Source organism: Poecilia latipinna, unplaced genomic scaffold, assembly GCF_001443285.1.
Source record: "Poecilia latipinna isolate Pla-1442-1.1 unplaced genomic scaffold, P_latipinna-1.0 Scaffold108, whole genome shotgun sequence".
Taxonomy (NCBI): Eukaryota; Metazoa; Chordata; class Actinopteri; order Cyprinodontiformes; family Poeciliidae; genus Poecilia; species Poecilia latipinna.
Genome location: NW_015112724.1, coordinates 341,705 through 355,363, shown reverse-complemented (window position 1 = coordinate 355,363; position 13,659 = coordinate 341,705). Strand labels below are relative to the sequence as shown.

At 36.4% G+C, this 13,659-nt stretch overlaps 1 protein-coding gene across 10 annotated transcripts in view; it reads right to left on the bottom strand.

Annotated features, from left to right (window-relative positions):
• Nucleotides 1-13,238, bottom strand: part of dysf (dysferlin, limb girdle muscular dystrophy 2B (autosomal recessive)) — an 88,246-nt gene extending 75,008 nt beyond the window's left edge. For 6 of the 10 annotated variants that reach the window (XM_015027889.1, XM_015027891.1, XM_015027895.1 and 3 more), the window contains exons 1-4: nt 12,713-13,238; nt 2,033-2,088; nt 1,421-1,512; nt 418-523 (exon numbers count right to left, since the gene is read on the bottom strand). In XM_015027889.1, the coding sequence (XP_014883375.1) occupies nt 418-523; nt 1,421-1,512; nt 2,033-2,088; nt 12,713-12,800 (342 nt within the window). In that variant the 5' untranslated portion in view covers nt 12,801-13,238. Of the gene's footprint in view, nt 1-417; nt 524-1,420; nt 1,513-2,032; nt 2,089-9,476; nt 9,811-12,712 lie in introns of those variants that run through there. The other 4 variants (XM_015027896.1, XM_015027899.1, XM_015027892.1 and 1 more) reach the window with 2 other exon arrangements.
• Between the last annotated feature and the right edge of the window lie 421 nt (nt 13,239-13,659).

The following is a 13,659-nucleotide window of genomic DNA, read 5'->3' as shown; positions in this document are numbered from 1 at the left end:
GTGACCTAAACACCAAAAGCAGGTGTTTAAATTAGCCGCGTTAGCTCAGCTAGTAGCAGCAGTAGCTAATCAATCACACTGATTGCTTTTTAATAATCGCAAAATAAACATCAAGCCTAAAAGCATAAAACTGTAACGCACTGAATGTTCTGCTTTTTGTGTGGGAAATGTTTGAGTGTTTTTTGAATCCTCATACACTAGTGTCTGTGTGTTGCATAGCTGACACAGAGCGCGAGAAAATACTGGCTTTGAGATGTTCTTTAATGTTTTCTCTTCGTTATTTTTCCTTTTGCTGTGGCGCACTGCACTAAATTAATAATACCAACATCTCCAGGCTTCATTTAGTTAACAGAATTGTTCGGTGTTTATGGATTAGTAGTATCGACGTGTTGGAGTTGTGTTGGTTGATCAGCTCACCCCTGTGTTGTTCCTCTTTGTGTCCAGCAGGGAGACGGTGAAGGAGGCAGCAAAGTTGGGAGAGTTGAGGACGTCTCTGAGACCGAGCCGACATTCACCCAGAAACCTGACCAGACCAATGAAGACAAACATTTACATGAACTTTTCTTTTTTAATAATCCCACTCAGGAAACCCAGATTACACACAATGACATGGTTTTACTCCCATTTGTAAACAGTACAAACCTTTACCATACATTGCTGGCAACATATTTTACTCAAGTGAAAGCAGAATACTACATAATAAAATTACTCAACTACAAACAAAAAGTACAGCACAGTAAAAATACTCATAAAAGTACATTTTTACCAAAAAAAGTTCCTCAAGTGAATGTAACTGAGTAAATGTAACTACCTAACTCTGGTTACTGGAGACAAAGAAGAAATGCAGCTGATGAAATGTTGTTTAATATCGAAGCATTACTCATTGCAAACACATCATAACTATAATATTTAAAATATAAAATTGTAAGATGAACGCTTTAGCTTCAAATTCCTTTGTGAAATTTGATTTTATTTTTGTGATATAGTTTCTCACCTCCACCTCAAATTAGATTTTGTTTTGATTTTCTCTCAAATTATAATTTTGCATATTATTTATTTAGAAAAAAAATCACACAAATTAGTTTTGTTTTTTTATTGTTTCTATTTATCTTGTTAATGTGATATTAACGTATTTTGCAAACACCTATAAACTTTAAGTTCTTTTTAACAAGATAATTTAATGGAAAATACACAAAAACACTTAAGTGTCAGTAGTTTGATGTATGGACATTAAGTAATAAAAAGTAGCAATATTGGCAATACTGGATCATATTTATCTGTATCGGATCGATACCAAAATATTCTCCTCTAGAAATAATAAATGGATCTAAAACTATTCAAATAACTTGCTGACTTGTTGCTAATGCACAAATATGAACTGTTTGTAAAAGCTAGCAGTGAGACATTTTAATTTTTGCACCTGTTTCTTCCCATTTTCTCGTGATCTTTGACCACACAGTGAATTTCTGCTCCAGAGTCCAGAGGAATCCCCTTCAGGTCCCATTCGAATCCCTAACAGAGAGAAAATAACATCATAAAAGCATCAAAATGTGAAATCAAAAGGTAAATTCTCAAAATAGAATAGCTAACTCTGAACATCACTTAGATCTGGTGAAAATTATTCTACATGCTATTTGCATGAGTGTACCGTTCTATGGTACTGCTGGAGTTTAGCTGTTTATGTAAATATTTAATTTTAAAGTCTGTATTTACTGGAAAATTCATTAGCTTTGACTTATTCCACAGATTTCTGGTAGATATAGATCAGCTTGTATGAGAAAATAACAATTTTTCCATTTTGATTATCAATCGGACCAACATGTGTTTGAAAACATGAATGAAAAATTATTCTTAAAACCTGAAACTAAAACAAACAACATATTTATTCAGTAACACAAATTAATTGCATCATTAAAGATAATATCTATAAATATAGTAATATGTCAGAATACTGCAAATATATTCTGACATATTATAATGTAAGTTTCTCATGAAGTTTGATATTTTGATAGTTGGGTTACATGAAACTCACCTCGTTCCAGACCGGGTTGGGGTTGTTTTTAATGACCTTCGTCTTCTTCTTTGACCCTGAAGAAGAAAGAAAAAATGTTGGATAAGTAGCATATAGTCAAATTAACAGATTATAACTGACACTGCAACATGATATTGTTTTTAATCCAGGAAAATAAGAATATAATGTAAAAGGTTCCAGAGAAGCTGCTGCTTGAAAATTCAATATAAATAAATGTTGTTTTAGGTAAATGAGTTGTTTTGAATGAATTTAGCTGAAAAACAGCTGAACTCTTGTTAAACAACCACTTTTCAGCTTTATGCTACCAGCAACAGAAAAACATCAATTTAAAGTTGCTAAATGTTTACATTATTTGGTGTCACCAGGTGACTCTGATCAGATAAATGTGTGAATGTGCCGAAACTTTCTCCAGCTGAACAGAAACAAAGATAAAGTTTTTATGTTTGGACTTAAGAGGAGCGATGCCACAGCTGGAAGCAGGAGATCAGGTCTAAAATCTGGAGTAGAGATGAACTCTGACCTGAACATTCAGAGCCACATAAAGATAGTTACAAAGTCGGCCTTCTGTCACCTGAAGGACATCTAGGCTTAGAGGACTAACGTCCCAACAATGTCGTTTATCTTTAGTCACATTGATTACTGCAACAGTGTCTTCACAGGTCTGACTAACAAATCAATCAGATCCAAAACGTTTCTGCTGGAGTTCTGAGTAAAACCAGGAAGTTAGAGCACATCACCCAGTTCTACAGTACATACACTGAGAGAATAGACTTAAAATACCGTTCAGTGGTTAGTTTATGAACCACTGAACGGCTTAGCACCACAATCCATTAAAGATCTGCTGTTGTCATAGCAACCTTCCAGACCCCTCAGGTCTTCTGGTTCTGGTTCTGCTCTGAATTCCCAGAACCAGAACCAAGCAGCATTCAGTTTCTATGCACCACAAATCTGGAACAAACTTCCAGAAAACTGAAAAATAGCCGGAACGCTGAGTTCCTTTAAATCTAGACTAAAAAATTAGAGCTGACTTTGAACCACTACAAATGAAACATTGACCAATATACTTGATGTTTATCGGTGAGTTTGACGATGACATTTAACAAAAAGTAATGTTTATTGTGTTTCATAATTGTTGACTGTAAATTTAACATTTTTTATGATGTAAAACACTTTGAATTGCCTGTTGCTTAACCCTCCTGTTTTCCTCGGGTCAAAAGTAATTTTGACCCGAGGAAAACAGGGTTAAAAGTGCTACACAAATAAACTTGACTTGACTTTTTTAATGTTATTTAATACACATATGTTTCTACTTAATGAACTTAGGGTTGAATCTCTGCTTCTTGTAGTCTTCGTTGTATTCAATAGGACGTTGTATCAATATCTGAAATCAAAACCAAATCAGTCCTAACTCTGATTTCAAAGCTAACCTGAGCTTGCTTGGTTGAGTCCGTTCTCAAATAACAACCACCAACAAACAATGTCCTTATGTGTGCGTGTTATCTTTCTGTCACTTCCTGCAACATGAAGTCCTGAGCTCTGATTTCCTGCCCTGTCAGGCAGAAATGAGGCAGGAGGGTCAGATGAGACAATGAACAGCCAGAATAGGTTATCAACCACAGAGGAGCCCTAAAGATCTAAATTCAGTTCATCGTATTTATACAGAGGTCATCCCAGGACAAACTATAAACATACGCATGGGGATGTGAGCCATCATCGGTTGTTCATGAAGAGCTTTATCATTATTTTTGTTCAGTTTCAGTGGATAAGAGGAACAAATCCAGACGCGCAGTTTGATTCAACCAGACAGAAGGAAATAAAAACAATGCTCATTGTGTCGTCCATGATGCAACTGGACACAAACTGGACATAAATTCAAGGATTACGATATTACTGATACGTGACTTTTGATCAATTTTTTTATCATTTTTTTCTTGGTTCATCTACATCAGTGGAGTTCAAAACTTTTGTCCTGGTGGCCAAAATAGTCAAGTTAAAAGCACATGCAGGTTTTTTTTTTTTTTTTTAAACACAAAAATTCATTTGGCTTTCATAATTTTATCTGATCAGATAATAAAATATAGTTATTTACTTTCTTCTTTTTTATTTTTTACAAAGGGTCATAAAAGTGTCAGTTATACGATTGCTAAATATCCGTTTGAGGGGGTTAAGCCTTGATTATATTCTGAGTAAGAGTTTATATGTTCATAGTCCTATAATACTCCAAAATCATTACAAATGCAAAAACCACTTTAGACTTACAATGATTGTTGTACCTTTTTTTTTTGTAAATTAAAGATTTTATTTGAGTGCAAAAATTGTTCATCTAAAACAATTGAAAACAAAATTATCCATCTGCATCAACCACCTGTGTTTATCGGTTATTTTTGCCTCACTCTGGAACTGTAGAGAGGGGCCAAACAACATCATTCAGAGGGCCACGGATGGCCCCTGGGCCGCACTTTGGACACTCCTGATCCCCATTAATTCCGAAAGTTAAAAACAAAACCACACCATTCTCCACCTCTTGTAAAGCACACCCTCAAAATATTGTTTTCTTTCCTGTTTTTCCCACTTCTATCACCCGACACACAACCTACACATGGCCAACAACATGCAAACACACAAACACGAACATTGAGACGCTCCTACGTAAGTGGACCTCCGTTCTTAGAGGATATCTTAAAAAACATCTCCACCCTTCCACACACAGGTCGAGAGGTTGCGTTACTTTCTGTGTGTGTGAAGCCCAAAAATGTCCCTCGGGCTGGTATCTGTGTTTGAATCTGACAGGAAGTAACGCAGCATTAACTTCCCGGCTGGTTCAGCTTGGCACATTTTCTGTCATGATCTGAGAATAGAACAGGGAGCAGAGTGAACCCGGCATGGGAAACCTAAGTTTAGATCTGCACGGCCCCCTGTGTTTGTCTGTCTGTCAGTCAGCATTACTGCATGTGTTATTTTAGGAGCAGGAGCCGCCGAGCAGCTAGCGCTTTTCATATAGCACCATTGTGCACAAACACCAATATGGTATGAGCCGCAGTAGCTTCCATTGGCCATCAAATTGCGCAAATTGGAATTAAATTTGCTTAATGGAAGCACGCCGATTTAAAAAACAAAAACAAAAAACTACGTTTTTGCGCTGGATTAACTAGGTTTCAAACGTGACGCAATTCTTTGTCAATGTTCCGCTGCTGCCTTAAAAACACAACTTCGCAATTGCGGCGTTTCCATTAGATAAGAAACGCTATAAATAACATAGAAATAACTTGTTGACAAACTTAAGTGAACAAACTTACCTCCTACTTATGCCAGCAGTACCGTTTGGTTGTTGGCCACGTGACTTATATGTTGCAAAAGTTGTTTTCTCCCCAAACTTTATTTTCGTAACTCGCATTTGGTCAAGGTAAAGGCAGGTGTTTTTCAGCTGTATTAAATTAATTAGTGTATTTTGCAAAACCACAAGTCAACACTTTTTTCTCATCAAACAAGTCATGAGATCAACGAGCGGCTATTACTACTGGCGGAAACGACGAAGAAGACAACAGGAAGTAGTAAGAGGATGACAGCAAAGTATGTTTTTTAATGATTTATGTGAACAACCTTATTCACCTGCGATTTTAATTCTTATTTCATAGAAACACATGTTTTCAAGATTAGCCGAATATTGACAAAGTTTTGCTTACATTTGTAAGGGAACTCAAAAAACGTTATTTTTTTTTTTCAAAATTTGCATATTTCCATGGAGCAAATTTGCTTTCATAATTCAAATCTGTGCAATTGTATGATCAATGGAAGCTAAATTATACAGTCAACAGATACAAGACAACAATCTCAGATTATAATCAGTAGAGTTTCAAGTTTTTATCCCTGGCTTGGATGGATGAGAAAACTTATTGTTTCTATGGAGATCCTTCGCTCTGCACACAAACACAAGCACTTGCCATCAAACTCAATCACTTTTGCACCTGCAGACAAACAGATGCAGGAGTGAGGAAAAGGAATCCACAAAATATCATTAAAACATTACAAAACTCCAGCATCAGTGGTCAGAGTGACTTGATAACCTATAAACTTATAAATAAATACAGTTTCCATAAACCAAAACCTTCTCTTCCTGTAAATAGTCGGAGAGAAAACCTTCAGGTTCCAGTACTGACAGCAGCTCTTATCTGTCCCTTCCTATGTTTACATCCCAACTGGGATTTATTACCTCCATACGACGCCTCTGCCTGCTTCTCCTCCCACTGTTTCCTTGCTGCTCTATTATAATGTCTATAAATGGACATGGTGTCTGTTTTCCAGAGTGAAGGAAATGCTCACTGCTAGTCCCTGAATGGTTTTAAACACAAACCTTTAAAGTATCTGGGGTTGTGACGTTCATAACAAAGAACATGTCAATGTAAATTAAGCTGTTTGGGATTTCCCTGTGAACTTTTGTACATTGTTTCCCCACCTGGTAGTCGTGTAGACTCGGTTTGATTGGGCACCATATTGCAACATCAGTTACATTTTCAGCTGGTGTGGTTCTCTTTCACACTACATTCTGTCAAATGAACTAAATCCTTTGAAAACCAGTTCCTCTGGTGCTGCACCAAACACCACTGAAGGAACAACACAAAAACATTTGAAGAAGACACCGGCAACTTCCTTCTACATAAAATTTAAACTAAAATGGAGTAGCGTCAGATTTTAGTGGTAGTAGGATTTCTCCTTTGTCTTTGGAAAAGACAACAAGCCATTTCTCCCATTAGACTCTTGCATTTGTTTTGGTTGTATTATTTACCCAGAATGCCTTGTGCTGTAGTCTTCACCGCTTGGTGTACACACAAGCATTCCAACTTCACCAGAGTTCACTTTAACCAAACCAGGTTTATAGGCGGACCAGAGTGACATTTTTTGGGCCACATCAGAGTCTGATTATGCCTTCACACCTCCCCAAGTGAAGTGGAGATGGATTAAAGTGGATTAAACAGGACTGGTGTGAATGCACCCTTAAATAGACATGCAAGTCTCGCGCTAGCAGGAGAAACAGTTTGTCTTTTTTGCCAAACACCAATGAAAAATCTAACAAAATGTAAACAGTTCCATTTCTGTTTACATTTTGTGAAGGAAGTTGTGCTCAGTGTCTTCTTCAGAGGTTTTTGTGTTGTTTCCTTCAGTGGTTCTTGGTGTAGCGCCCCAACAGGTGAGGAGGGGAACAGGTTTTCAAAAGATTTGGTTTGTTTGACACAGTGCAGTATGGAAGAAAAGCACAGCAGCTGAAAATGTAACAAATTTTAGTCCCAAATCAAACCGAGTCGCCGGGCTACCAGGTGTGAAAACACTGTTAGTGTGATAGACCAACACAAAGTGGTGCAGAACTGTGAAGTGGAAGATAATTTTTAACTAACAAAAGTTTTAAAGTGTGAAAATCTCAGAGGGAAGTTGGGTACTTAGCCAGACAAGGAGCAGATAAGAGGGAAAATGGAAACTAATTCATGTGAAAAGTAATAACATTGTTATTAGGTGGTACAAATCAAAGAATATCAATGGATTAGGATGGCCTAGTCAAAGTGCAGACCTAAATCCAATTGAGAATCTTTGGGAAAGACCTAAAATTAATGTTTATACACAGTCTCTATTCAGTTGTAGCTACATTGTGTCAAAATGTGTCAAGAAGCTTTACGTTCAAGCTTTCTAAAGGTCATCATCCAATCAGACGTCACTTATCAGGAAAAGGAAACATGCCACATCAGTAATGCTAAAGAGTTTTAGGTCAGTCACTGAAGTAAAAATTAATCTTTCTGGCTGAAGTGTTGTGTTTTGTTTTGAATGTCATGTCCATTTTTCACTGGTCTTGGTGTGAGACTTTGTTTTAGCAGTGAGATTAGATATAAGTTGGGGCTGCAGCAGGGAGGTAAATGTCTGATGGGACCAGGAAATTGTGTTTGGACAAAGGCAGGAAGTTAAGCGCAGAGTTCACCTCATTAAGGAGGCAAACACCAACTTATGGAAAGAACAAAAAAAGTTGCACAAACAAGATGACGGAGGGCAGGTAGAACAGTTGTTTGTTGCCCATTCAGTCATACATCGCATCTATTATGGATGCAGACTGAGGAATGAATCAAGCCAGAATGGTTTGATGTAATATCGAAGACTCGGTTTTTGATTTTAACAGCTTGGTTTGCTTTGTGTTTGGACAACACTTGGGTTTCTGAGTGTTAGAACTGGGTGAGGAATGGCTGTTAATGATGCTCAAAACCAACATGTTGCATCAAGTTTAAAGAGGAGAACAATGTTTGTGAGGCTAAGAAACTAAATAGGATTTTCTCCTATTTGTTTGTGACAGTAGTGAAAATCTATGTACAAGAGGCACCAAAAATCATTACTTCATCCCATACTGCAAAAAATAGAATGATGCCTTTCAAACGGCCGTCCTCATGACTTTAGATTGGCCTAATGAATCTTCATATTTGCTGAGATTTCTCTAACCCTCCCATACGAAAACGTTTTGCAGCATTCATCTAATTCTGTGTTCGTTCCGTCAATTTAATTTCCTTCCATTCAACCCACCTAGACGAACTCCAACTATTCGTACAATGAAAGAGGGAATGCTAAAATGCTAGCTCAAGTTTAAAAATGTGGAAATAATTAAGTTGGTGTAAGAAACATTGCAAATGAAAAATATTGAAGGCCATTAGCATATTAGCACTGATTTTGCTAACCTTTATATTTCTCCTCAATAGAATCAGATTAGCATGTTTGCTAAGTTAAGAAAGGCTAATATGTTAGCTTATCTTTGAAAGTGGCAGACAAATGTGAAACATTGACAAATGTGAAAAACTTAGCAATCAGTGCTACTATTTGTAGCTTAGCACTATCACTAACTGAGATGTATTTTCTTTACTTTTTAAAACATTTTATCAGGTAAATAAATTTGTATCTATGCTAGGCTAAAGAAGGCTAATGTCTTGACAATGTGTTACTCAATTAAACAGAAAAGGTTACAGTAATATAAATAAAAAAAATTTTGTGATAATTAATCCTATTGCTGGCATAGAAATGTTTCCTCTCTACAGATTTACTTAATAAAGCAAAGCATCATCTTGGTTGAGCCAAACTGGAGTGGGTCGGAGAAACAGCAATAACACAATATTTCCTTAATTATACTTTATTGAGACATTCAAGAAGTAAGCAAGTTAGCATACTTCTTAAAGTGTGTATATATCATTTTTTATTTTATTTTGAATTAATTTATTTTTATTATTATTACACACACACACCCTTCAAAAAAACGACAATTTGTGATTTTTTTTAGAGAAATCAATTATTTAAATTCTTAACATTTGGGAGGAGTCCTGGTTGTCTGTGTTAATTTTTTAAAATATTATTCTATCCCCTCTAAAAACATGAGCTTTTGGATGTTTTGACACATTTCGCCAAAGCCCCAGAGCTGTCCCCTTACCTCTAAACGTGACACTGGCCAGAGGGTCAGATCGCCTCAGGTTGTTAGCCCGCTGAAGAACGCAGCGCAACATGGCTAAAGCAGAATCCTACGGGGCTGAAGGGCCGAAAAAACTCCCTCAGATCTGACAGTTTCAGATCTGAATGAATGAGAAGTGACCGAGTTCAGAAGGTCGAAAGGCTCCAGGGCGGAAGAAGCAACGGCTTACATAACGAGGCATCCAAATAATCAGCCGTGGATGGAAATAAAGATCTTCTTATCTTCTTCTGGGAAAATAAATCTCCACCAGATGAAGTTGTTTTTTGGTAAAAAATGATTATCCACGGATTGTTGTCCCACTTTGTCTGTTTGTCAAGCAGTCTGTCTTTTCTGGTTTCTTTCTCTCTCTGAATCTCTGAATCTCTTGTGGAGAAAAACTGCAGTAAGTGAGGCTGTCAGGAACACACACCTCACATTCAAAGGAAATCTCAACATTTCCTGTTCTCTTTTCCTCTCTTATCTCATGATTGTTTCCTTTTCAGCCAAATATTTGCCAGAAAAATAAAGGTTTCTACTCCTTTCACTCATTTTCTCTCTGTGTGTGGTTGCTCTGTTGCTAAATGTTTAGGTCTAATTTTAATCTGGTGTTTTCAGTAAAACAAAATGGATAAAAATCTTGTTTTCAAAACTGCATTACAATTTTTTTTTTTTAACCTCTAAAACATGTTACGACATTTGAGAAAATCTTGCAGGTTTATTTGAGAGTTCCAGACACATTGTCTAAAAATTTAAAAAATAAAATTAAGAAATACAAAATTGATTTAAAAGAAAGTTTCTGGTTTAAAAATGTAGCTACAAAAACAGGATGTTTTTGGTTTTATTAACTGTATTAAACATAATTTACCTTTTCAGGCAGGTTGTTTGACTAACCTTTATTTGAAAATTAATTTCATTTTATTTAAAAATCACCAGTTTTAGGTCCATGCCACGGTAAATACAAGCACACGCAGTAAAATAGCGCCACCTACTGGTGGCAAACTGTGTCCACAATGTTCCATTACTTTGGAGAGAAAGCGAAACTAAAATTCACAACAAAGTAATTTCTACGGCTTTAATACAGTTGATAAATACTTTTTAATACTTATTAGAGAAGCTATAATCAAAATACTTTTTGATAATTTTTTTAGAGATATAAAACTAAATTTGGTAAAAAAAAAAAATAAAAAAAATTCAAAGAGGAGATGCAATTAATTTCAAATAAATTATGATCACTATAAAGCAAGCATACATACATATTATAGTCTATGGTTAATAAATTATGCATAATACTAATAATAAAATGTTGATGACATAATGAGGCAAAAACGTGTGTACATAAAACAAATTAAAACATTAATAATTACAGAGGCAACCACACGATTTATGAATGGAGGATGGGAGTTAAGTTAGTCTTCGTCACACTCCGATTTGATAATAAATAATTTACTTTATTACATAAAATTATAGAGATTAACTTTTCTATGCAACCAATAATCTCAGTTATCACTACAAGGTTTTAATTTCGGTTAATATTTTCATATTTTTACTTGACTAGTACAATGTAAATAAATTATATTAGTCTTTTTAGCCTAGCATAAATACAAATTTATTTACCAAATAAAAAGCTATAAGAAGTTTTAAAAAAGGAGAAAGAAATCAGTGCTAGTAAAAGATTGCTACGTTTTCACTTATGTATTTGTCAGCATCTGCCATTTTCAGAGTTAAACTAGCATATTAGCCTTGCTTAGCTTAGCAAAGATGCTAATCTGGTTCTACTGGCTAATCTGGTTCTGGGGAGAAATATAACGGCTAATATGCTAATAGTAGTGAATGACTTAGACAATGTCTTGCCTGTATATATTTATATATTTGGGCATTAAATATTTTCATTGATGTGAATAGTTAGTTACACACAGTGTTAGCGAGGGTCTTACATTATAACTGAGGTTTAAGTTAAATTTCTTGGCCAACATTTGGTTAGTATTTGGTGTCAAATATGAAAATAAAGAGTAGAACAACATACATGTTTCCTAAAAATGGATTACTGACAACTGAGTGGAAAATAATTCAACAAGCGTTCATAATGGTTGATTCAGGTCCAGATTTTTGCCTGGATAGTCACAAGTTGGTCTGTGTGTGCTGCAGGCTGCAGCGTATATCACACAGGGAAACCTTTGTGCTCCAACAGTGTCATAAGTTCAATGTACGATCAGAGAACTCAGTCGTACTAAATGTTTACTCAAGCTGAACGAAAAACCACTCTGTAGATAAAACTGTATTTTCAGCACCTGGAAATATTGATGGATCAGTTTGTGGTGTACCTTGTCAGTACAAAGTACACCACAATCACTGACAATCAGTTGTCAGTGATTGTTAAACAAAGTGCAGTGATTGTTGGATTTAACACGCCGTTGTTATTTATTTATTATTTTTAAGTAGCTAGGAGGAGGCAGGGTGGCGGGACTTGACACTGAGGCTGGTGCGCAAGTTACTCAACAGCTTGTTGCTAGGTAACCAAAGAATGAATGAGTTGCTAGGTAACCAAAGAGCGAGTGAGTTAGTTGATTCCGCCCAGCTAGCTTAGCTAGCCAGGACACGTACATCTAAAGCTTTTTTTCCTGCCTATCAGTTCAGTGAATAGTCTATATATTGATTATTCTATCAGATGTATTATCTCTTGATATTGATCAAGTGTCTATCGCAATGTATACTGTCACTGATTTACTGTCCAGCTCTACCTAGGTAGGCATAACACCTGAAAAGTGGTCAGTTTAAGAAGCTTTGTCAGTCTAGTAATTTTTGTTGGTTTCAGTCTAACTGGTGGACCAGCTGCTTCAGCTCAGTGCCTCATGCTACCATGACTGTGAGAGGGAGGAGTGTTGGGCTTCCCAGAGGATAAACTCTGCTGAAAGACTGGTGCTAACTATAAACACAACCAGGGTTCACAGGAAACACACTGGCATTCTTCTTCCCTATCTGTCACTTGGTCCCCAATTTAGCTGCTCACTCTTTCCCATCATCCTAACATCGTTCTGTGTCGGCCGCACCCTATAAAACGCTAATATTAGAAGGGTTTATCTAATAACCTGGCAGCTATTTCAGAGTTTGATGACAACTTCCAACTGGAAAAAGCCTTGATGTATGCAAGCAAAGATATTCAGCTTTTTGTCCCATAATTTTCCTCGACTTTTACTCAAACACATGGTCACCATCCATACCTTCATAGGTGACGCTGCAGTAGGCATCACTGATGTCATCGTCCGGCGTTTGTAGACGCTCTGCACACAGAATGAACACACGCAGCATTTCTCAAGCACACACGAGCACAGGTCCCTCAGATCCCATCAACACTAACACACATGCTGTGGTCCATATATCCCAAAGACACATCTAGAAAATCAGGGAAGATCCATTTAAAGGTAGAGAAGGAAAGGAGAAGAGGAGGAATGAATAAGGGCTTGCAGAGTGACTGGTGGAGCAGCTGTCTCACCCCCTCCAATCTCCAGCACTTGCATAGCTGAGCAATCGTCCACAAGCTGACTCATGCACCGATACACACCGTCCCTTCAATCTCAGCTGGCTTAAAGGGCTACACACTCACAGAGTGGCCTTTATTTTCCAACCATCATCCTCCAAACAACATGCCACTGTTAATCTACACACTCCTCTGCTGGAACAATCACAGCATCAGACAGAAAATTAATTGGAGATTCAATTTCGACCAAATTCACTAGACAAGCAGGGCAGCTATGAGTATATAAATGATTTCATTAGCGCTGTGCTGAGTGTATAAACAGAAGCGTCAAGTAAAAGTGAATAAAGGCAAATTTTATATTTGAACCCTTGAAAAGTAACACAATTTTCCTCTTTAAATCTTTAAAATTATGTATTTTCCAGGCACATATAAAAATGTCATAATAACAAAACTAACTGAACAATAAATTGACCCAGACTTTGTAGCGATAAATGATAATATTGTTATTTAGAGACCATTTTCAAGTATAATGACAATGTCATAACACAAGAAGAACACATTCAAAAGTCAGTAACCTTTAAATTAAAATGAACATTTAAACACAATAAATCAGGCAAATTAAAATTGTTGAACTCATTTTAGGTTGTCATACAATTAATGGATTTATTGCTAATTGCGACAAACCAAGAC